The 26,263-nt window shown below is 41.4% G+C and overlaps 1 protein-coding gene across 2 annotated transcripts; it reads left to right on the forward strand.

The window, feature by feature from the left end:
• LOC138966025 (threonylcarbamoyladenosine tRNA methylthiotransferase-like) lies at positions 1-25,962 on the forward strand. 2 transcript variants are annotated; one of them, XM_070338114.1, is made up of 15 exons: positions 1-73; positions 3,863-4,100; positions 12,298-12,399; positions 13,864-14,027; positions 14,872-14,938; positions 15,748-15,868; positions 16,603-16,706; positions 17,266-17,432; positions 18,089-18,234; positions 18,939-18,999; positions 19,731-19,850; positions 20,404-20,466; positions 21,230-21,313; positions 22,540-22,707; positions 24,692-25,962. In XM_070338114.1, exons 2-15 carry the CDS (start codon positions 3,905-3,907, stop codon positions 24,797-24,799), a joined length of 1,671 nt encoding a protein of 556 aa, XP_070194215.1. In that variant the 5' UTR covers positions 1-73; positions 3,863-3,904; the 3' UTR covers positions 24,800-25,962. The 2 variants fall into 2 exon arrangements, with proteins under 2 accessions (XP_070194215.1, XP_070194214.1); XM_070338113.1 differs by having other exon boundaries at positions 29-162.
• The last annotated feature ends 301 nt before the right edge of the window (positions 25,963-26,263 follow it).

Genomic DNA, 26,263 nt, shown 5'->3' on the forward strand with positions numbered 1-26,263 from the left:
TTCCCTTCCACCACAGAACGTCTTCTGCCACATGGTGAAACCGTGTTGACATCGATGTGAAAACTAAAAGCAGGTAAAGGCAGATCAAAGTGTTTGATGATTGAAGTTCAGTATTAGTCAAGGGGTTAATACGACTAAACTTGAAATTTACCTCCAAAAAAGGTTTGTAAAATTTTGTTCTCTGTCTGTTTCTACCTTCGGAGATTAAAGCTCCGTCTCTGTTTCTGTCTAGTGCACTCTCTCTCTCTCTCTCTCTCTCTCTCTCTCTCTCTCTCTCTCTCTCTCTCTCTCTCTCTCTCTCTCTCTCTCCCTCCCTCTCTCTCTCTCTCTCTCACAATGTGAAGTTTGTCGTAACAAACATTGCAGTCTCTGTGCGCTTTCTGCGTCTGTCCTTGTGAAAATGTGTTGTACATAGCTTATAAGTATCAGTATCACTCTTCTACCAACATTTATCTGAAGCATGTTGTGGGCTATCGAAGCCTACACACTAACAAAATAGAGCCTATCTTTCTCTCTCTCTCTCTCTCTCTCTCTCTCTCTCTCTCTCTCTCTCTCTCTTTCACTTTCTCTCTCTCACTCTTTCTCTCTCTCACTCTCTCTGTCACACACACACACTCTCTCTCTCTTTCTCGCACATACGAACACAAGCACACACACACACACACAAACACAATTATTACATGTACATGATCATGTTTGTGTGTGTAAATGGGAAGAGAAAATGTAAGTTTTACGCCCTCACGGCAAAGCCATTAGGGGCATGTTACACGGGAAAACCCGGCTTTGTATGAAAATAAAAAATAAAAATGCAGGGGGGGGGGGGGGGGGGATGTAGACAGCTGGCTGCCGGCTGCTAGAGGAGACCTGAAATGGGCTAGGGACCGGGTTGGGTCGGTAAATGGGAACACAGACATGCACATATTTAAAGGGACTTTGCATTGTAAATCTCGGTCCCCCTTGAGGAGGGTCTGATGCTCCCAATAGGCTGTCTGTGAAGGGATACTGTACTTTTCTTCTCTCTCTCTTTCTCTGCTAAGAGATTTTAACAAATCTCGGAAGAAAGTCTCTGCTGACTTTCAATTGTTTCTTTCACAATTTCTGATGTTTTATATATATATATATGGTCAGGAATCTGTCAAGGTGTCCAAATGCAAAAATCCTGTTCTGGATACTTTTATTACTTTGTATTTTATTCTGTTTTTACATTTAGTCAAGTTTTGACTAAATGTTTTAACATAGAGGGGGGAATCGAGACGAGGGTCGTGGTGTATGTGTGTGTGTCTGTCTGTCTGTGTGTGTGTGTAGAGCGATTCAGACTAAACTACTGGACCGATCTTTATGAAATTTGACATGAGAGTTCCTGGGTATGATATCCTCAGACGTTTTTTTCATTTTTTTGATAAATGTCTTTGATGACGTCATATCCGGCTTTTCGTGAAAGTTGAGGCGGCACTGTCACGCTCTCATTTTTCAACCAAATTGGTTGAAATTTTGGTCAAATAATCTCCAACGAAGCCCGGACTTCGGTATTGCATTTCAGCTAGGTGCCTTAAAAATTAATTAATGACTTTGGTCATTAAAATTATAAAAATCTGAAAATTGTAAAAAAAAATTTTTTTTATAAAACGATCCAGATTTACGTTCATCTTATTCTCCATCATTTTCTGATTCCAAAAACATATAAATATGTTATATTTGGATTAAAAACAAGCTCTGAAAATTAAAAAATATAAAAATTATGATCAAAATTAAATTTTCGAAATCAATTTAAAAACACTTTCATCTTATTCCTTGTCGGTTCCTGATTCCAAAAACATATAGATATGATATGTTTGGATTGAAAACACGCTCAGAAAGTTAAAACGAAGAGAGGTACAGAAAAGCGTGCTATCCTTCTCAGCGCAACTACTACCCCGCTCTTCTTGTCAATTTCACTGCCTTTGCCATGAGCGGTGGACTGACGATGCTACGAGTATACGGCCTTGCTGCGTTGCATTGCGTTCAGTTTCATTCTGTGAGTTCGACAGCTACTTGACTAAATGTTGTATTTTTGCCTTACGCGACTTGTTAAATGACTACAATATAATTATAAACAATACAGTTATGAAGTATTCCTCATGCAGATTCTATCCATACCAAATTTAGGGTGCGTATCGCTAGCGCTACGTGTCATTTGTGCTACATGCCGCTATCACTACGTTGATTAGTGCTGCAAATAATTTGTCTATAAGTCGCTATCATGCGTTCTTTATCACTACGTGTCGACAGCACTACATCTTTTAGCGCTACGTGTCATTATCGCTACGTGTCAATACCACTACTTACTGACGACTCTCTCTTTCTCATTTTTTCTCTCGCTCTCACTCCTTCTGGTTTGTATGTGTATATGCATGTCTGTTTCAGTGTGTGTGTGTGTGTGTGTGTGTGTGTGTGTGTGTGACTATCTCTCTCTCTCTTGTTTACTCGCACGCTCACTCACTCTGTCTCTCTCTCTCTGTCTCTCTCTCTCTATCTCTCTCTATCTCTCTCTCTCTCTGTGGCCTAAATATAATAAACCATTCTGAGTTCTCTCTCTCTCTCTCTCTCTCTCTGTACCTCTTAATCGATCTTTCTCTGTACCTCTTTAAAATCGCTCTCTCCTTGTCACTCCCACTCTCCTCACCCCTCTCTCTCTCCATCTGTCTTTCTGTCTTCGCTCGCTCTTTCTTTCTCGCTCCCTCTTTCCCCCTCCCCCCCTTTCCCTCTCTCTTGCATTATACCGATGTTTTTCTGTGTGTGAGTGTGTGTGTACGATACCGTGTGTACGTATACGTTTGTGTGTGTGCGTGTACGTGTGTTTGTGTGTGGGTGTGTGTGTGTGTGAGAGAGAGAAAGAAAGAGAGAGAAAGGGGAGAGAGAGAGTGAGAGAGAGAAACAAAAGAGAGAGAGACTGAGAGAGAGAGAGAGAGAGCTTAGAATGGTTTATTATACTAAGGCCACAGACTCATATACAAACCATGCACGGGGGATGGGGGAAGAACAAAAACAAAAAAAACAAAAACACACACCAACAACAACCATGAAATAAATACGTGGTGAAAAGAGAGGGAGAGGGAGAGAGAAAGAGAGAGACACACAGAGACAGACAGACATACAGACAGCCATGCAGACAATATATATATATATACAAACTCACACGCACACACAGAAGGAAGTGTCTGCCGTTTGAACATGTAGTAGTGCTATCGACACGTAGCGCTATCGACACGTAGTGCTACAGTACATTGGTTTTTCAAAAATAGTGATATTGACACGTAGTTCTATTGAGACGTAGTGATAATGGCATGTGTGTATTGTGGCAATAACACTACGTACCGATAGCACTACTGTTTTTGGCAATTTGTGTCGATAGCACTACAGAAAATAGCGCAAACGATACGTAGCACAAATGACACGTAGCGCTAGCGGGACGCACCGCCAAATTTATGTCTGTCAGTCGTCTGGATGCTGAGAAAATTGACTTTGTTCAAGAAAAAAGCACCTTTTGGGGCACACAAGGCGTTACGCGAAACGCATGGTACATTGGGCATTGAATAACCAAGTTACTGATAAGGGTATCATCTCAATCTAATTTTTAATAGGTCCAGAAATGGATGGAGAAACATATGTTAGATTAATGAAAGTTTGATCTGAACATAGGTTTTGGATTTTGAGCGTTCTTTTTAACATACTTACATTTGGTGTAAATAATCATGAAAAAAGGGAAACTATCTTTAAAAAATGTTTCTGGTCAAACTTACTTAAAAATCAGAGGTTTAGTTTTTTTCTAAGGGTGTTAGTTTACTCATCAAACCACATCAGTTTAATATTTATAAATTTACAGGACATACAACACCAAAGGGTGACATCGACAGAGTGTGTCACAATGCCTGCTGATACCTCACAAGAAGATGTAGGCGACATTGAAGACATTGTGTCTTCTAACGACCTTGGAGTTGCTGATCGCGCTGGTGCCAAAAGCTCCGTTGTGCCGAGGGCAAGACGATCAAGACAGAGAAATGGAGCTGGCGACGCAGAACTTGCAGCATGTGAAGAAGCAAAAGGAGATAGTTATATCCCAGGTTGGTGTTGAGAAAGAGAGAGATAAGATTTATTTTATTTTCCAAATGTAATTAAAAGATAATCATTTCATACATTTTTAGATCCAGCCTGAGTCAGCCTAAAGAAGGGAAACATGTTTTAAGAGAGATATTAATTTTTTTTTTAATTTACAAATTAAGTAGAAATGCAACGCCAAGGCACTGCATACCCGCAGTGAAGGACACATCTTTCTCTCTCTCTCTCTCTCTCTCTCTCTCTCTCTCTCTCTCTCTCTCTCTCTCTCTCTCTCTCTCTCTCTCTTTTGTTTCTCTCTCTCTCTCTCTCTTAAGAAAGAGGTAGTTTAGAATACATACACACACACACACGAGCACGCACACACATACGCACACACGCTCTCTCCTTTTAACCTCTCTCTCAAGATTATAAACACAAACACACACACACACACCATTCCTGCACACAAAACACACACTAAACTGTACATAGACAGACAGACAGACAGACAGACAGACAGACAGACAGACAGACACACCATTCGTGCACACAAAACACACACTAAAATGTACATAGACAGACAGACACACACACACACCATTCCTGCACACAAAACACACACTGAAATGTACATAGACAGACAGACACACACACACACACCATTCCTGCACACAAAACACACACTAAAATGTACATAGACAGACAGACACACACACACCATTCCTGCACACAAAACACACACTAAAATGTACATAGACAGACAGACAGACACCATTCCTGCACACAAAACACACACTAAACTGTACATAGACAGACAGACAGACACCATTCCTGCACACAAAACACACACTGAAATGTACATAGACAGACACACACACACACCATTCCTGCACACAAAACACACACTGAAATGTACATAGACAGACAGACACACACACACACACCATTCCTGCACACAAAACACACACTGAAATGTACATAGACAGACAGACACACACACACACACCATTCCTGCACACAAAACACACACTGAAATGTACATAGACAGACACAAACACACACACACACCATTCCTGCACACAAAACACACACTAAAATGTACATAGACAGACAGACACACACACACACACCATTCCTGCACACAAAACACACACTAAAATGTACATAGACAGACAGACACACACACCATTCCTGCACACAAAACACACACTAAAATGTACATAGACAGACAGACAGACACACACACACCATTCCTGCACACAAAACACACACTAAAATGTACATAGACAGACACACACACACACACCATTCCTGCACACAAAACACACACTGAAATGTACATAGACAGACAGACACACACACACACCATTCCTGCACACAAAACACACACTAAAATGTACATAGACAGACAGACACACACACACACACCATTCCTGCACACAAAACACACACTAAACTGTACATAGACAGACAGACACACACACACACACCATTCCTGCACACAAAACACACACTAAAATGTACATAGACAGACAGACACACACACACACACCATTCCTGCACACAAAACACACACTAAAATGTACATAGACAGACAGACAGACACACACACCATTCCTGCACACAAAACACACACTAAAATGTACATAGACAGACAGACACACACACACCATTCCTGCACACAAAACACACACTAAAATGTACATAGACAGACAGACAGACACACACACCATTCCTGCACACAAAACACACACTAAAATGTACATAGACAGACAGATAGACACACCATTCCTGCACACAAAACACACACTAAACTGTACATAGACAGACAGACAGACACCATTCCTGCACACAAAACACACACTAAAATGTACATAGACAGACAGACACACACTCACACCATTCCTGCACACAAAACACACACTAAAATGTACATAGACAGACAGACAGACACTCACACCATTCCTGCACACAAAACACACACTAAAATGTACATAGACAGACAGACACACACTCACACCATTCCTGCACACAAAACACACACTAAAATGTACATAGACAGACAGACAGACACTCACACCATTCCTGCACACAAAACACACACTAAAATGTACATAGACAGACAGACACACACACACCATTCCTGCACACAAAACACACACTAAAATGTACATAGACAGACAGACACACACACACCATTCCTGCACACAAAACACACACTAAAATGTACATAGACAGACAGACACACACACACCATTCCTGCACACAAAACACACACTAAAATGTACATAGACAGACAGACACACACACACCATTCCTGCACACAAAACACACACTAAAATGTACATAGACAGACAGACACACACACACCATTCCTGCACACAAAACACACACTAAAATGTACATAGACAGACAGACACACACACACCATTCCTGCACACAAAACACACACTAAAATGTACATAGACAGACAGACACACACTCACACCATTCCTGCACACAAAACACACACTAAAATGTACATAGACAGACAGACAGACAGACACTCACACCATTCCTGCACACAAAACACACACTAAAATGTACATAGACAGACAGACACACACTCACACCATTCCTGCACACAAAACACACACTAAAATGTACATAGACAGACAGACAGACACTCACACCATTCCTGCACACAAAACACACACTAAAATGTACATAGACAGACAGACACACACACACCATTCCTGCACACAAAACACACACTAAAATGTACATAGACAGACAGACACACACTCACACCATTCCTGCACACAAAACACACACTAAAATGTACATAGACAGACAGACAGACACTCACACCATTCCTGCACACAAAACACACACTAAAATGTACATAGACAGACAGACACACACACACCATTCCTGCACACAAAACACACACTAAAATGTACATAGACAGACAGACACACACACACCATTCCTGCACACAAAACACACACTAAAATGTACATAGACAGACAGACACACACACACCATTCCTGCACACAAAACACACACTAAAATGTACATAGACAGACAGACACACACACACCATTCCTGCACACAAAACACACACTAAAATGTACATAGACAGACAGACACACACTCACACCATTCCTGCACACAAAACACACACTAAAATGTACATAGACAGACAGACAGACACTCACACCATTCCTGCACACAAAACACACACTAAAATGTACATAGACAGACAGACACACACTCACACCATTCCTGCACACAAAACACACACTAAAATGTACATAGACAGACAGACAGACACTCACACCATTCCTGCACACAAAACACACACTAAAATGTACATAGACAGACAGACACACACACACCATTCCTGCACACAAAACACACACTAAAATGTACATAGACAGACAGACACACACACACCATTCCTGCACACAAAACACACACTAAAATGTACATAGACAGACAGACACACACACACCATTCCTGCACACAAAACACACACTAAAATGTACATAGACAGACAGACACACACACACCATTCCTGCACACAAAACACACACTAAAATGTACATAGACAGACAGACACACACACACCATTCCTGCACACAAAACACACACTAAAATGTACATAGACAGACAGACACACACACACCATTCCTGCACACAAAACACACACTAAAATGTACATAGACAGACAGACACACACTCACACCATTCCTGCACACAAAACACACACTAAAATGTACATAGACAGACAGACAGACACTCACACCATTCCTGCACACAAAACACACACTAAAATGTACATAGACAGACAGACACACACTCACACCATTCCTGCACACAAAACACACACTAAAATGTACATAGACAGACAGACAGACACTCACACCATTCCTGCACACAAAACACACACTAAAATGTACATAGACAGACAGACACACACACACCATTCCTGCACACAAAACACACACTAAAATGTACATAGACAGACAGACACACACTCACACCATTCCTGCACACAAAACACACACTAAAATGTACATAGACAGACAGACAGACACTCACACCATTCCTGCACACAAAACACACACTAAAATGTACATAGACAGACAGACACACACACACCATTCCTGCACACAAAACACACACTAAAATGTACATAGACAGACAGACACACACACACCATTCCTGCACACAAAACACACACTAAAATGTACATAGACAGACAGACACACACACACCATTCCTGCACACAAAACACACACTAAAATGTACATAGACAGACAGACACACACACACCATTCCTGCACACAAAACACACACTAAAATGTACATAGACAGACAGACACACACTCACACCATTCCTGCACACAAAACACACACTAAAATGTACATAGACAGACAGACACACACTCACACCATTCCTGCACACAAAACACACACTAAAATGTACATAGACAGACAGACACACACACACCATTCCTGCACACAAAACACACACTAAAATGTACATAGACAGACAGACACACACTCACCATTCCTGCACACAAAACACACACTAAAATGTACATAGACAGACAGACAGACACTCACACCATTCCTGCACACAAAACACACACTAAAATGTACATAGACAGACAGACACACACACACCATTCCTGCACACAAAACACACACTAAAATGTACATAGACAGACAGACACACACTCACACCATTCCTGCACACAAAACACACACTAAAATGTACATAGACAGACAGACAGACACTCACACCATTCCTGCACACAAAACACACACTAAAATGTACATAGACAGACAGACACACACACACCATTCCTGCACACAAAACACACACTAAAATGTACATAGACAGACAGACACACACACACCATTCCTGCACACAAAACACACACTAAAATGTACATAGACAGACAGACACACACACACCATTCCTGCACACAAAACACACACTAAAATGTACATAGACAGACAGACACACACACACCATTCCTGCACACAAAACACACACTAAAATGTACATAGACAGACAGACAGACACTCACACCATTCCTGCACACAAAACACACACTAAAATGTACATAGACAGACAGACAGACACTCACACCATTCCTGCACACAAAACACACACTAAAATGTACATAGACAGACAGACACACACTCACACCATTCCTGCACACAAAACACACACTAAAATGTACATAGACAGACAGACAGACACTCACACCATTCCTGCACACAAAACACACACTAAAATGTACATAGACAGACAGACACACACACACCATTCCTGCACACAAAACACACACTAAAATGTACATAGACAGACAGACACACACACACCATTCCTGCACACAAAACACACACTAAAATGTACATAGACAGACAGACACACACACACCATTCCTGCACACAAAACACACACTAAAATGTACATAGACAGACAGACACACACACACCATTCCTGCACACAAAACACACACTAAAATGTACATAGACAGACAGACACACACACACCATTCCTGCACACAAAACACACACTAAAATGTACATAGACAGACAGACACACACACACCATTCCTGCACACAAAACACACACTAAAATGTACATAGACAGACAGACACACACTCACACCATTCCTGCACACAAAACACACACTAAAATGTACATAGACAGACAGACAGACACTCACACCATTCCTGCACACAAAACACACACTAAAATGTACATAGACAGACAGACACACACTCACACCATTCCTGCACACAAAACACACACTAAAATGTACATAGACAGACAGACAGACACTCACACCATTCCTGCACACAAAACACACACTAAAATGTACATAGACAGACAGACACACACACACCATTCCTGCACACAAAACACACACTAAAATGTACATAGACAGACAGACACACACTCACACCATTCCTGCACACAAAACACACACTAAAATGTACATAGACAGACAGACAGACACTCACACCATTCCTGCACACAAAACACACACTAAAATGTACATAGACAGACAGACACACACACACCATTCCTGCACACAAAACACACACTAAAATGTACATAGACAGACAGACACACACACACCATTCCTGCACACAAAACACACACTAAAATGTACATAGACAGACAGACACACACACACCATTCCTGCACACAAAACACACACTAAAATGTACATAGACAGACAGACACACACACACCATTCCTGCACACAAAACACACACTAAAATGTACATAGACAGACAGACACACACTCACACCATTCCTGCACACAAAACACACACTAAAATGTACATAGACAGACAGACAGACACTCACACCATTCCTGCACACAAAACACACACTGAAATGTACATAGACAGACAGACACACACACCATTCCTGCACACAAAACACACACTAAAATGTACATAGACAGACAGACAGACACACCATTCCTGCACACAAAACACACACTAAAATGTACATAGACAGACAGACACACACACCATTCCTGCACACAAAACACACACTAAAATGTACATAGACAGACAAACACACACACACACACCATTCCTGCACACAAAACACACACTAAAATGTACATAGACAGACAGACACACACACACCATTCCTGCACACAAAACACACACTAAAATGTACATAGACAGACAGACACACACACACCATTCCTGCACACAAAACACACACTAAAATGTACATAGACAGACAGACACACACACACCATTCCTGCACACAAAACACACACTAAAATGTACATAGACAGACAGACACACACACACCATTCCTGCACACAAAACACACACTAAAATGTACATAGACAGACAGACACACACACACCATTCCTGCACACAAAACACACACTAAAATGTACATAGACAGACAGACACACACACACCATTCCTGCACACAAAACACACACTAAAATGTACATAGACAGACAGACACACACACACCATTCCTGCACACAAAACACACACTAAAATGTACATAGACAGACAGACACACACACACACTTGTGCACATAAACATGCAAACACACACGCGCGAGAGAAAGCCCTGAGAGGGGATGACGTCACGTTGCATTGACGTTAAAACATCGTGACGTATGCTTGCGCGAGCACATTTGCTGTAGTCTCGGAAATTCTACCCCAACAAAGCGGCCCTGGGTGGCGTTGGATCAAAAATCGAAGAATTGGTCGGCACCCACCGTATTTTAGTTAGTATGTTCCCAATTTTTCTTGAACTTCCATCCCCAACTGTAGCCCCAGTTAGGGCACAAAGAATCCTTCTTTATCATGTATTAATTATTGGCATGAACATTTTCTCAAGTCGATTACAGTATAGCGTTCGTGGGATACCTCCAGCTTTGCTGGGATAATTAATTGAGAGAGACACCGTACGCACACAGATATAAGAAGGGGCAGACAGACCGGCAAGCAGACTCTGGTGTTGCATGTGTGCCTGTCTGTTTATCCGTCTGTTTGTCTTGCCTGTCTGTTTATCCGTCTGTTTGTCTTGCCTGGCTGTTTATCCGTCTGTTTGTCTTGCCTGGCTGTTTATCCGTCTGTTTGTCTTGCCTGGCTGTTTATCCGTCTGTTTGTCTTGCCTGGCTGTTTATCCGTCTGTTTGTCTTGCCTGTCTGTTTATCCGTCTCTTTGTCTTGCCTGTCTGTTTATCCGTCTGTTTGTCTTGCCTGTCTGTTTATCCGTCTCTTTGTCTTGCCTGTCTGTTTATCCGTCTGTTTGTCTTGCCTGGCTGTTTATCCGTCTGTCTTGCCTGGCTGTTTATCCGTCTGTTTGTCTTGCCTGTCTGTTTATCCGTCTGTTTGTCTTGCCTGTCTGTTTATCCGTCTGTTTGTCTTGCCTGGCTGTTTATCCGTCTGTTTGTCTTGCCTGGCTGCGTGTGCTGTGACACTGTGAATCTGCATGTATTATACTCACTGACTGCATTAAGGGGTGACTACATTAAGGGGTGACTACATGGTTGTCTGTGAGTTATGTTTTGTCAATATATAAATGTATACTTCAAGTTATTGTGGCAGATGAAAACCAGGCAAGATTTTGCATACATAGATATCAACTTGCAAAGATTTAGAAGAAAAAGTAGTCATTCACTTATTGTTCATGGATTGTTATTTACACTTTCATTTGTTGCAGGCACTCAGAAAGTGTATGTAAAAACCTGGGGCTGTTCACACAACAATTCAGACAGCGAATACATGGCTGGACAGTTAGCAGCATATGGTTTTAGAATCACAGGTAATGGATATTCACTAATCTTACGGATGATGTTTTTATTTTTCAGTGAAAAGGAAAGAAAAGTGTGGCACTCTTAGTAATTGACTGTCTCCGTTAAGGGTAGGACCATATTCTTCATTCAAAATCTTGTGATCCTGAATCACAGGTAACTTTCATTTCTAATTGTTTAATCCGTTTCACTCATGGCCAGTAGTTATGATTTCGTGAGAGAAATTGTAACACTGCTCATGCCACAGAGAAAATCATGCAGAGGGTGCATAATGTAAGATTGAAGCAGGGACCTAATATAGGTCTATGATTGAAGCAGGGACCTAATATAGGTCTATGATTGAAGTAATCACAGTTGCAAATAGGAAGTAACCAGATCTATACTTTTACATGCTTTTTGACTCACATGCGAAGCAAAAGTGAGTCTATGTACTCACCCCAGTCGTCCGTCCGTCCGTCCGTCCGGACGTCCGTCCGGAAAACTTTAACGTTGGATATTTCTTGGACACTATTCAGTCTATCAGTACCAAATTTGGCAAGATGGTGTATCATGACAAGGCCCCAAAAAACATACATAGCATCTTGACCTTGCTTCAAGGTCAAGGTCGCAGGGGCCATAAATGTTGCCTAAAAAACAGCTATTTTTCATATTTTTCCCATTTTCTCTGAAGTTTTTGAGATTCAATACCTCACCTATATATGATATATAGGGCAAAGTAAGCCCCATCTTTTGATACCAGTTTGGTTTACCTTGCTTCAAGGTCAAGGTCACAGGAGCTCTTCAAAGTTGGATTGTATACATATTTTGAAGTGACCTTGACCCTGAACTATGGAAGATAACTGTTTCAAACTTAAAAATTATGTGGGGCACATGTTATGCTTTCATCATGAGACACATTTGGTCACATATGATCAAGGTCAAGGTCACTTTGACCCTTATGAAATGTGACCAGAATAAGGTAGTGAACCACTAAAAGTGACCATATCTCATGGTAGAAAGAGCCAATAAGCACCATTGTACTTCCTATGTCTTGAATTAACAGCTTTGTGTTGCATGACCTTGGATGACCTTGACCTTGGGTCAAGGTCACATGTATTTTGGTAGGAAAAATGTGTAAAACATGTGAGTCGTATGGGCTTTGCCCTTCTTGTTTGCTTTTGTTGGACAATATTTATAGTTTGTTTGTTTGCTTGTAGCGTGGGAAACAACCCAATACATACATTTTGTTGCTGGTCAAGAGATGTTAACATTTCAGAGCTGACAGATATGCTTTTCTTGTCACTACAGTGCAATCCCCCTCGTTAAAAACCCCCTAGTTTAAGACTTTCCCCCTTTTTAAGACCTAGATCTTTAGGATTTTCTGTTCATAACCTCTGTAAGTTTACCTCTATTTTAGGACTGGGAGGGACCTGATTTTTGAGGTCTTCAAAGGGAGGTTCCACTGTATCTTACTGTCTGTGTTTACTTGACCACAGACTCCAAAGAGGACGCAGACCTGTGGCTGCTGAATTCATGCACCGTGAAGAGTCCAGCAGAAGACCATTTCCGCAACGAAATCACTCAGGCCCAGAAACTGGACAAGAGACTGGTCCTTGCCGGCTGCGTACCTCAAGGCCAACCTAATGGGCAGTATATGCAGGTAAGGCACGTGTACCATATTTTTCGGACTATAAGGCACAACTTTTTTTCTCACACTTGACCCCTGTGGCTTATTTTACGGAAGCGCCTTATGTGTGGCTGAAATAGAAATCCAGGTGAGTACTAGTCAAACAACTTGTGATAATGCAATTGCATGTTTTTGCTACTAGTACCCTGGAACGGGGAAGAAGAAGAAGAAGGTACTAGTACCCTGGCCAAGTTTCCTCTCAGACATCAAAGAGACCGCCCCATAGGTTAAACTCGGTCACTGACCCCGGGTAAGAAGGTCAGTGTCTGTAAACTGGTGCAGGCAGTGTTTCCTCTCAGACATGAAAGGAGAGGATGGTCTCATAGATAATACTCGGCCATTGACCCCGGGGAAGAAGGTCAGTGTCTGTAAACTGGTGCAGGCAGTGTTTCCTCTCAGACATGAAAGGAGAGGATGGTCTCATAGATAATACTTGGCCATTGACCCCGGGGAAGAAGGTCAGTGTCTGTAAACGGGGGCAGGCAGTGTTTCCTCTTAGACATGAAAGGAGACCGACCTCTCATAGATCATAGATAAAACTCGGTCATTGACCCCGGGGAAGAAGGTCAGTGTCTGTAAACTGGGGCAGGCGGCTGGTCTCAAGGCCAACCAGCTCTCACAATGCTCTCACAATGCACCTCCCGTTAATCTCATCGCCCATCCAGAGCAAAAATATTTCCACTCTGTATTCTTCCTTTGAATAGTGCTTATAGACCGGAAGCGCCTAATGTGATGGTTTTTCTCAGTTTTACCTCAAAAGTGGGGGTTGGTCTTGTAGTCGTACAGTGTGAAATGTCATGTGGTGTTTTGTGCGCAGGGCTTGAGCGTGGTGGGTGTACAGCAGATAGACCGGGTTGTGGAAGTGGTGGAGGAGACATTAAAAGGTGAGTAAATCTGCCGAAATAAATGGAGTTTTCTTTTTGTCCTGAGGGACCCATATCCTTCTAATTGCCACCCCTGCACCCCCGTCTGTCACACACACATGCACACACAGTCACACAGTCACACATTACTCTGTGATTCTGTGAGCTCAAACATTCTATTGAATAGTGCACACATTTTGTTCCCAAAGCAGCTTACATCAAGGTCAGTGTTTTGTATTTAGCACACTGTTTGCATGGATCTGTGTCTGTGCGTGTGTGTGCCCCTGTCAGGCTGTCTGCCTGTGTGTATGTAAGTATGTTCTAAGAGATGATGCTAGTGGACGAGGTGAACAGTGAATGTTGAGATCTGTGTCTGTACGTGAGTGTGCCCCTGTCAGGCTGTCTGCCTGTGTGTATGTAAGTATGTTCTAAGAGATGATGCTAGTGGACGAGGTGAACAGTGAATGTTGAGATCTGTGTCTGTGTGTGAGTGTGCCCCTGTCAGGCTGTCTGCCTGTGTGTATGTAAGTATGTTCTAAGAGATCATGCTAGTGGACAAGGTGAACAGTGAATGTTGAGATCTGTGTCAAATGTCATATTTGAATCTAAAACGCAACTAACATTTATGTATCAATTCATTTTAGTTCAAACTCTTCTAATTTTTAACGACTGAACGCATACAAAAATGCACTCTTTTATAGTCTTGGCCAGCCTATGAGTTTTATAGTCTTGGCCAGTCTATGAGTTTTGGTTGGCCTCTGATGTCACATGTTTCAAAGAAGAAAAATCCGATGCTCAAACGATACATTATGTTTTGATTTGATGTGCAGGTCACACGGTGCGGTTGTTTGGTCAGAAGAAACAGTCCGGGAAGAAATCTGGTGGAGCAGCCTTGAGTCTGCCCAAGATACGCAAAAATCCTCTCATAGAAATCATCGCTATTAACACAGGGTATGGCGGGTTTTGGTGTTGTTCTTGCTGTTGTTCTTGCTGTTGTTCTTGCTGTTGTTCTTGCTGTTGTTCTTGCTGTTGTTCTTGCTGTTGTTCTTGCTGTTGTTCTTGCTGTTGTTCTTGCTGTTGTTCTTGCTGTTGTTGTTTTGTAAATGGTCCTGAAATCAAAGCATCTTTTAGAATAAGTTTTCCGTTTTGATGGTTAACTTTGCTCCTTTTTGCTATCCAGAAGGATATTGTCAGCATTAGCTTTAAGGTGTGAGAGTTTATGTGCATTAGTTTTATCTTTATGCTGGCCTTAGAAACCCAGTGCTGTTTCATGCATGTCTCTTTGCTGTGTAGTATAATTGATATCAGTAGAAATATTTTTGATCTTTTCAAATACCGGCACGGTTGGCCTAGGGGTAAGGCGTCCGCCCCGTGATCGGGAGGTCGTGGGTTCGAACCCCAGCCGGGTCATACCTAAGACTTTAAAATTGGCCATCTAGTGGCTGCTCCGCCTGGTGTCTGGCATTATGGGGTTAGTGCTAGGACTGGTTGGTCCGGTGTCAGAATAATGTGACTGGGTGAGACATGAAGCCTGTGCTGCGACTTCTGTCTTGTGTGTGGCGCACGTTATATATGTCAAAGCAGCACCGCCCTGATATGGCCCTTCGTGGTCGGCTGGGCGTTAAGCAAGCAAACAAACAAACAAATCTTTTCAAATGAGTTAAATATTATGTCTTGATTGACAGGTGCCTGAATCAGTGTACGTACTGCAAAACAAAGCATGCAAGAGGAGACTTGGGCAGCTATCGACCAGAGGAGATCGTGGAAAGAGCCAGGCAATCATTTGCAGGTTGGTGTTAATATGACCTTTAATATTACTAGTGTATGATAATAATATTAATATTAATATGATCTGACAGTATTAAAAAGATAAAAAAGCAAAGTAAGAATATAAAAATATGTTTTTGCCTATAAGTACAAGGCACTTATTAGCTGAAAACTGTGGCAAGGGCACACTGCTGGGTAAAATGAGCTAATGCATGTTGATCTTCAATTACAGGTACAATTACAGATACAATTACAGGTAGTGCACACAGAATTGCTTGAAAGCCCAAACACAGTGTTTTTGTTCCCAGGCCTTAGTCTTCGGTCATTTGCGCATACCTTTTCTTTTTAATAATCTGACGCATACATATATTCAATCCAGGTCCAACTGACATATTGTCCTCTTCGTCTTGGAACAACACTGCATACATACATGTACATACATACACTCTCACACTTTAAATCATGTGGACTTGATCTGTGCCCAAACAATTTACATAGCGTCGGTGTCACTTACGAGGTCCCACGATTTCACCGACGATAGACTTGCTTTTATCCCGACTTAAATTTTTCTTCTGTTTCAGAGGGTGTGGTTGAAATCTGGCTGACATCAGAAGACCTTGGCGCTTATGGCCATGACATTGGTGTGACTTTGCCAGAGTTGCTATGGCAACTGGTTGAGGTCATCCCTCAGGGTGCCCGCATGAGACTGGGAATGACGAACCCCCCATACATCCTTGAACACCTGGAGGTAGGCTTTTGCAAGTTTTGATTTTGTTATACATTTTTGTTGCTGTTATTTTTTGTGTGTTGATGTTTTTGTCAAATTTGCTAATGTAGATTGCTGTTGCCTCATGTTATACTTAAAATATTTGGTGGATGGACGCACACACACACAGACAGGCAGACACACAGACACACAGACACACACACACACACACACACAGACAGGCAGACACACAGACACACACACACACACACCACACACACACAGACAGGCAGACACACAGACACACACCACACACACACACACACAGACAGGCAGACACACACACACACACACAGACAGGCAGACAGGCAGACACACAGACACACACCACACACACCACACACACACACACCACACACACACACACCACACACACACACACAGACAGGCAGACACACAGACACACAGACACACACACACACACACACACACCACACACACACACACACACACACACACACACACTTTCTTACTATGTACATGCATTGTGGCTATGGCTGAGTGTTAGTGTATCTGTTAATGAGATAAATGTGGATTCATTATTGGTCATATTGTGGTTGACGGCTACATTGATGGAGTTCTGTTGGTTTGCATTCAGGTTTTAGCATATATTTTAACGTATGTTTGACCTTTTTCAGGAAATAGCAAAAATATTGAATCACCCGAGAGTCTACTCCTTCTTGCATGTGCCTGTACAGGCAGCGTCTGACAGTGTGTTGATGGATATGAAGAGAGAATACTGCTGTGCTGATTTCAGACATGTAGCTGATTTTCTGAAAGCAAGGTGAGAAAACTTTATATGGAAATGGAAAATGGACATTTTATTTGTTAAGTGGTTAAGACGTTTGGTTTGGAGTTCGAATCCCAGCTGCTTTTTTTTTTCAATCTCCCAGGTCAACTTATGTGCAGATCTGCCAGTGCCTTATCCACCTTCATGTGTACATGCAGGAACAAGACCAAGTACTCACAATAAAGATACTGTAATCCATGTCAGAGTTCGGTGGGTTATAGAAATACGAAAACACCCAGCATGCATCCTCGGAAAACATAGTACAGCAGTCTAAATGACAGGGGAAAATCAGTCATTCCACAAGAAACCTGCTCGTGCAAAAACACAAGTTTACATGGGAGTTGCAGCCCATGAACGTAGAAGGAAAAGAACAACATATTTTATTGTATAACGTTTGCGTCATGGGTTTTGTATTATTTTAATGATTGAATTTGTATTTGTATGACCGCCAGACTGTGTAACAGCCACTAGCTGGACTTGTTTACTGTGTTTTTTTGTTTGTCGTTTTGTTTTGTTTTGATGAGTTTTAGGCTAAGAGTGGAGTGTGTATGTTTGCATACATGCATATATCTCTGTGTGCGCATATCTTCACTAAGGGTGGGGTTTGAAGGTGGTCATTTGATGTTATTTTATGTATGAAAAGCTTAGCGCTTTCATGGTGTAACAAAGACATGATCAAGGGATGTTTCCATTTTTAGGGTACCTGATGTAACCATTGCAACAGACATTATTTGTGGATTTCCTACAGAGACAGAAAAGGTAACTTGACAGCTGGATAAGTTACTTAGTTTCTATGTTCAATTACTGACAATTTGTTTGTTTGGAGGTATAGCATGGTGGAAGTGGGTTGCTTCCCATGTACACACATTTAAACTCCATCATTTGTAAGAACTGTTTTTCCTTGAGTTTTGGGGGTGGGGGGTGGGGTTGGGGATGCTTTTTTCAGATATATATATATCTTTTATAAGCCAGTTCTGCTTTCCTTATGCGAATGTCATCTTCATCGTGTATCCTTTCCCATAGCTGCCAGACAAGGGTTTCCTTTCCCATAGCTGCCAGACAAGGGTTTCCTTTCCCATAGCTGCCAGACAAGGGTTTCCTTTCCCATAGCTGCCAGACAAGGGTTTCCTTTCCAATAGCTGCCAGACAAGGGTTTCCTTTCCCATAGCTGCCAGACAAGGGTTTCCTTTCCAATAGCTGCCAGACAAGGGTTTCCTTTCCAATAGCTGCCAGACAAGGGTTTCCTTTCCCATAGCTGCCAGACAAGGGTTTCCTTCTGTGTGGTCTTTCTCCGATCCAGTCCTACTCCCTGAACATTGTTGCCACTGTTTGCTCTTGGTTTTGTCTGTCTGAGATAATTATTTGGTTACCAAGTGCTTTGCATTAGGATTTGTTCTTTTGAGATTTTATACCCTTACAGAAAAATATTTAGACCAATACTGCAGCACAGATTGAACTGTCTTCCCGTTTTGCTGTTTTCCCTTTCTAAGGATTTTGAAGAAACAATGGAGTTGGTTCAGCAGTACAAGTTTCCCAGTCTGTTCATCAACCAGTTCTTCCCTCGGCCAGGCACACCTGCTGCTAAAATGCACCGAATTCCTCCTCCGGAGGTAAGATGTCATCACCTGCTGTTTGCATTCTAACGCTTGTTGATGATCACAGTCAAGATGTTGATGATCACAGTCAAGATGTTGATGATCACAGTCAAGATGTTGATGATCACAGTCAAGATGTTGATTTTTCCTATGTGTACAAATGGAGGGATTATCCCATGCCCGATCTGAGACGGTGAATATCCCATGCCAGATCTGAGACGGTGAATATCCCATGCCAGATCTGAGACGGTGAATATCCCATGCCAGATCTGAGACGGTGAATATCCCATGCCAGATCTGAAACGGTGAATATCCCATGCCAGATCTGAGACGGTGAATATCCCATGCCAGATCTGAGACGCTGAATATCCCATGCCAGATCTGAGACGCTGAATATCCCATGCCCGGTCTGAGACGGTCAACCCAACACTTTTCAGGGGAAGGTCTGAGGTGCCTTTAACTGAGTTAGGATAATGCCTGAAAAAGGGTTTAAAGGACAAACTTCCTGTTCTCAAACAGAACATAACAATTAACATAAAGTCCAAGTATTTCTCTTTGTTTACAACAGGTGAAACAACGCACAAAGAAGGTGTCTGAGCTCTTCCAGTCTTACCATCCTTACACACATAAGGTGAGTTAAGATGGTGTGTTAAATAGCCTGTAGAAATGGTCCTTTCAATATTGAAATTGAAAGGACAAGTCAGACATTAAATAAGCTCAGTGACATTAACAAAATATGATATGTAATGTGTGAATGAAACCATTGATAGATTTCATAACTCACCTCATAGAACTGCACATTGGTCCTGTTGTATTTTTTGTGGATTTTGAATTTGTGTGTGCATTTTATGATTTTTAATTGCAACAGGGCATGGGTGATACTTTCTTTGTATACAACTCTCCTGTGTTCACTTTCAAGTGAATAACTATCGTTCTGATATCATTTTAAAGTGAAGCTAAAGAAACCTGGTATCGGCACTGCTGTGCATCTCCTATGATCTCAATGGTATCAAGGCACGGGTCATAGAGATCAATTTAGATCTAGATCTATTTCCGGTTGTGTTATTTTCCTTCCACCATTCCTCGATGGAAAAGAGTTCGTGTTGTTTTTGTTTTAATTTTTGTCTTTGTCGTTGATCATTGTATACACAAATTACACAAACGTCATCTTGTGAGGGACCAAAAAATATTGAAACTCTCGGATGATTTTTTTGTGTGGTATCAACCTCGACCTACGGTCTCGGTTGATACCACAAAAAAATCATCCTCGAGTTTCAATATTTTTCGGTCCCTCACTCGATGACGTTGTGTAATCTCTATATCTCAAAGCAGATTTCAAAATACTGAACATTTGTAAGCAGACGACATTTTCATTGTCCATGTTTGTGTTTCAGCTTGGTGAGAAGCAGCAGGTGTTGGTGACAGAGATTTCACACGACAAACAGTACTTTGTCGCTCACAACAAGAGCTATGACCAGGTGTGTACTATAGATCTGTTTTGCTGAATTGTTGTTGTTATTAGCTATTTTATAGTGCTATTCAGATAAGCACGTGGGGGGAATTCAAGAAATCTCATTGGATAGTCTCACACCACTCTATTTCAGCCTTGGGGCCCTATTGCTAAGGAAGTGGAACTATGACAAACGAATCAGAACCTGGTCTGATAACATGTGCTGTGACCAGTCTGGCGTGTTTCTGTACAGTTCTGTTCCAGTAGTAGTCTGATAACATGTGCTGTGACCAGTCTGGCGTGTTTCTGTACAGTTCTGTTCCAGTAGTAGTCTGATAACATGTGCTGTGACCAGTCTGGCGTGTTTCTGTACAGTTCTGTTCCAGTAGTAGTCTGATAACATGTGCTGTGACCAGTCTGGCGTGTTTCTGTACAGTTCTGTTCCAGTAGTAGTCTGATAACATGTGCTGTGACCAGTCTGGCGTGTTTCTGTACAGTTCTGTTCCAGTAGTAGTCTGATAACATGTGCTGTGACCAGTCTGGCGTGTTTCTGTACAGTTCTGTTCCAGTAGTAGTCTGATAACATGTGCTGTGACCAGTCTGGCGTGTTTCTGTACAGTTCTGTTCCAGTAGTAAAAAGGTGTTATGCAGTCAATTGCTTTGAATCCATGAATCTGTATTCAGGTGGTAATAGAAATGTTGTAAAGCATTCAGGTGGTAATAGAAATGTTGTAAAGCATTCAGGTGGTAATAGAAATGTTGTAAAGCATTCAGGTGGTAATAGAAATGTTGTAAAGTATTCAGGTGGTAATAGAAATGTTGTAAAGCATTCATGTGGTAATAGAAATGTTGTAAAGCATTCATGTGGTAATAGAAATGTTGTAAAGCATTCATGTGGTAATAGAAATGTTGTAAAGCATTCAGGTGGTAATAGAAATGTTGTAAAGCATTCAGGTGGTAATAGAAATGTTGTAAAGCATTCAGGTGGTAATAGAAATGTTGTAAAGCATTCAGGTGGTAATAGAAATGTTGTAAAGTATTCAGGTGGTAATAGAAATGTTGTAAAGCATTCATGTGCTCTGTTATAAGCAGAGAAATAGCGCCGCCCTGGTAGTTGCCAGAAATCTATAGAATAGCTCATTTTCAGATATTTATGTTACATGCACAGTTAATACAATCACCAGCTTCCATGCTCGAATGGAGCATATTACATACCTGTGATAAGCAAAACTGTAATGTGTTACCTGTGTGAAGGTGCTGGTGCCGAAGGATGAAGACCTGATGGGGAAGATGGTGGAGGTGGAGATCGTGGAGACAGGAAAGCACTACCTCAAGGGGCGACTGCTCACATCCAAGCGTGACGCTGTGCGACCCGATGTTCCACCCCCACTTCTCAAAGGACAAGTGTCTGGACTGCCCCAGGTGAGTGAGAGTTTTATTTGTTTTTTGGAATTCCTTGTTTTGTGTGGTTAAACGTGAGAAATGTTTAGACAGACAGAACAAACTTTGCTCTGTCATTAGTACAGTGGAACCCCCCCTCTTAAGTCCTCCAAAAATATGAGAAAATTAGGTCTTAAAAAAGAGGGAGTCTTGAGATGGGGGTACATTTACACAGGTTATGAACAGAACAGGTGAAACCTCGCGCCCCCTAATTGGCGTAGAGGCGCGTCCCCCGGGTGGTGGATGGGGGAGCCTTCTCTACTAACTTCTGAGAGAAGGTCGCATCACTCTCGATGCCGTGAACCTAATTAGGATCTTTTTCTTGTTTCTTCTCTATTTCTGCCTCCCCAAAGTCCTTTTACTTTCCTTTTCTCACCCATAAAATTCTTCACTTATTACCCTTGTTAAGTGGTTCTTGTATAGAATATAGTCAATGTTTGTAAAGATTTTAGTCAAGCAGTATGTAAGAAATGTTTAGTCCTTTGTGCTGGAAACTTGCATTCTCCCAGTAAGGTCATATATTGTACTACGTTGCAAGCCCCTGGAGCAATTTTTTGATTAGTGCTTTTGTGAACAAGAAACACTTAACAAGTGGCTCTATCCCATCTTCCCCCCCTTTCCCCAATCCCATCTCCCCCCTTTCCCTCGTCGCGATATAACCTTCGTGGTTGAAAACGACGTTAAACACCAAATAAAGAAAGAAAGAACAGGTGAAAAAGGAAGGTGTTACAAAATATGAAGTCTTAACAGGGGGTTCCACTGTACACATGTCAAGCAAGGGACACCATCCACATTTACGGTTCCCCTTTTTCAGTTTTGATTGTTACAAAAAGCTTTTATCTGTGTGTATCTCCACTGGGGCAGTTGAAGTACATGTTTAACTGTTGAGGTTTCTTTTTACATTTAGTCAAGTTTTGACTAAATGTTTTAACATCGAGGGGGGAATCGAGACGAGGGTCGTGGTGTATGTGTGTGTGTGTGTGTGTGTGTGTCTGTGTGTGTGTGTGTAGAGCGATTCAGACCAAACTACTGGACCGATCTGTATGCAATTTTTCACGGGAGTTCCTGGGTATGATATCCCCAGACGTTTTTTTCATTTTTTCGATAAATCGCTTTGATGACGTCATATCCGGCATTTTGTAAAAGTTGAGGCGGCATTGTCACACCCTCATTTTTCAATCAAATTGATTAAAATTTTGGCAAAGCAATGTTCGACGAAGGCCGGACTTTGGTATTGCATTTCAGCTTGAAGGCTTAAAATTTAATTAATGACTTTGGTGATTAAAAATCTGAAAATTGTAATTAAAATTAATTTTTTATAAAACGATCCAAAATGACGTTTATCGTATTCTTCATCATTTTCTGATTCCGCAAAACATATAATTATGTTATATTCGGATTAAAAACAAGCTCTAAAAATATAAACATTATGATTAAAATTAAATTTCCGAAATCGATTTAAAAACAATTTCGTCTGATTCCTTGTCCGTTCCTGATTCCAACAACATATAGATATGATATGTTTAGATTAAAAACACGTTCAGAGAGTTACAAAGAATATAGATATAGAAAAGCGGGCTATCCTCCTCAGCGCAACCGCTACCGCGCTTTTCTGTATTGTTAATTAATGTCACTGCCTTTGCCACGAGCGGTGGACAGACGATGCTACGATTGTACGGTCTTGGAGAAAAAAAATGCAATGCGTTCAGTTTCATTCTGTGAGTTCGACTGAGCTTGACTAAATGTTGTATTTTCTCCTTACGCGACTTTTGTAATGTGGTTTTGATTATCAAGATGTTGTGTTATAACTACAAGCTTCATGATACTTCTGTGGTTACTCTTAGATTTGTGCCCAGCTAGTGCATGTACATGAAATATGCTCCGAGTTGAGCGGTTTACACAAAGAACATATTTGTCAAAACTGTGTTAGATTTAATATTAAAGTGTGGTCTGTTTTCTATGTTAGGAAAGCAAGAATGGTCACCAGACATCATGGGTGGTGCATGCAGGAGCAGTCATATTGTGTGCGGCTGTGATGTGGAGAGCCTATGTCATCTTCAACCGTGCAAGATAATGGACCATGGTGTTTACCTGGTCATTTCCTCACACGCTTTGCACCTAAGACGTTTTATCTAGACATAAAGATTGAACCCTTCACAACCCCTGTGCTCACAATTGAAATACTTTCTAACATCACCGTCAGTGACAGCCTATGTGCTCACAACTGAAATACTTTCTAACATCACCGTCAGTGACAGCCTATGTGCTCACAACTGAAATACTTTCTAACATCACCGTCAGTGACAGCCTATGTGCTCACAACTGAAATACTTTCTAACATCACCGTCAGTGACAGCCTATGTGCTCACAACTGAAATACTTTCTAACATCACCGTCAGTGACAGCCTATGTAGTTTCTACTGTCTCAAACATTTCTGCTTTGAAATTTGTGAATGTGCAAAAAGTGAAGCATATACTGACAGAAGTTTAAGGAAATAGTTTTGAACACATTACTGAATATGTATAATGCTGATCAAGAAAGAATACAGTTTTTATCTAGATCAGGTAATCTGTGTCTAAGTGAGCAGGACTGACAATTTGCTGAAAAATCTCAACATTTTATGATTGCGTGACAGAGAAGAAAGTGAATTAGAACTGATGTCAGGATTGAGTAAGAGAGAAGAGAGAATGAGAATTGACGAGAGGGCTAAGTGAGAGAGAAGAGAGTGAATTAGACTGGATGAGATAGGTGGAGTGTGGGAATGAGCCTATTGCATGCATAGAGGGAAATTAGGTGTCTGCTATGGAGCTTGCTTTACACATTTTAAAATAAGAATGCTAACATTATTTCATTGGCATGGGAGACATCTGTGATATGATAAATGTGACAAAAAGAATTTCAATTATTGCGCTCAGCATAAATATTGGAGGGTGGTATTCATGGGGTTGTTAAGGTTTCGGAAAGATTGAGTACTGAAAAGTGATAGGATTAACTATAACTCTGTCAATATCCAAAGCACTTACTTGTCATTCACAGCATGGTATATGTATTACTACATGTTATATGAATGAACTGTCTACAGGTGTTTGAATGCCCCTGGAGCAATTTTTTGATTAGTGCTTTTGTGAACAAGAAACAATTAACAAGTGGCTCTATCCCATCTCCCCCCCTTTCCCCGTCGCGATATAACCTTGAACGGTTGAAAACGACGTTAAACACCAAATAAAGAAAGAAAGGTGTTTGAATGCATGCAGAATTCGAACTCTGACATTGATCGCTTCTGAAAGTTTATGATGTTTCATTGAAGTCTTGGTTTTCCTGTGTAACAGTTCTTATTCTATAAAACTAGCCCCCTCCTACGCACACACACACACACACACACACACACACACACACACACACACACACCGTTTGGTGACATTAAGCTGGGATAGGGTATGTATACGTGAGTGTGAGTGAGCGAGTGTGTGTGTGTGTGTGTGTGTGTGTGTGTGTGTGTGTGTGTGTGTCGTTGTGTGTTTGTGTGGATGTGTGTGT

Source organism: Littorina saxatilis, linkage group LG5, assembly GCF_037325665.1.
Source record: "Littorina saxatilis isolate snail1 linkage group LG5, US_GU_Lsax_2.0, whole genome shotgun sequence".
Lineage (NCBI taxonomy): Eukaryota > Metazoa > Mollusca > Gastropoda > Littorinimorpha > Littorinidae > Littorina > Littorina saxatilis.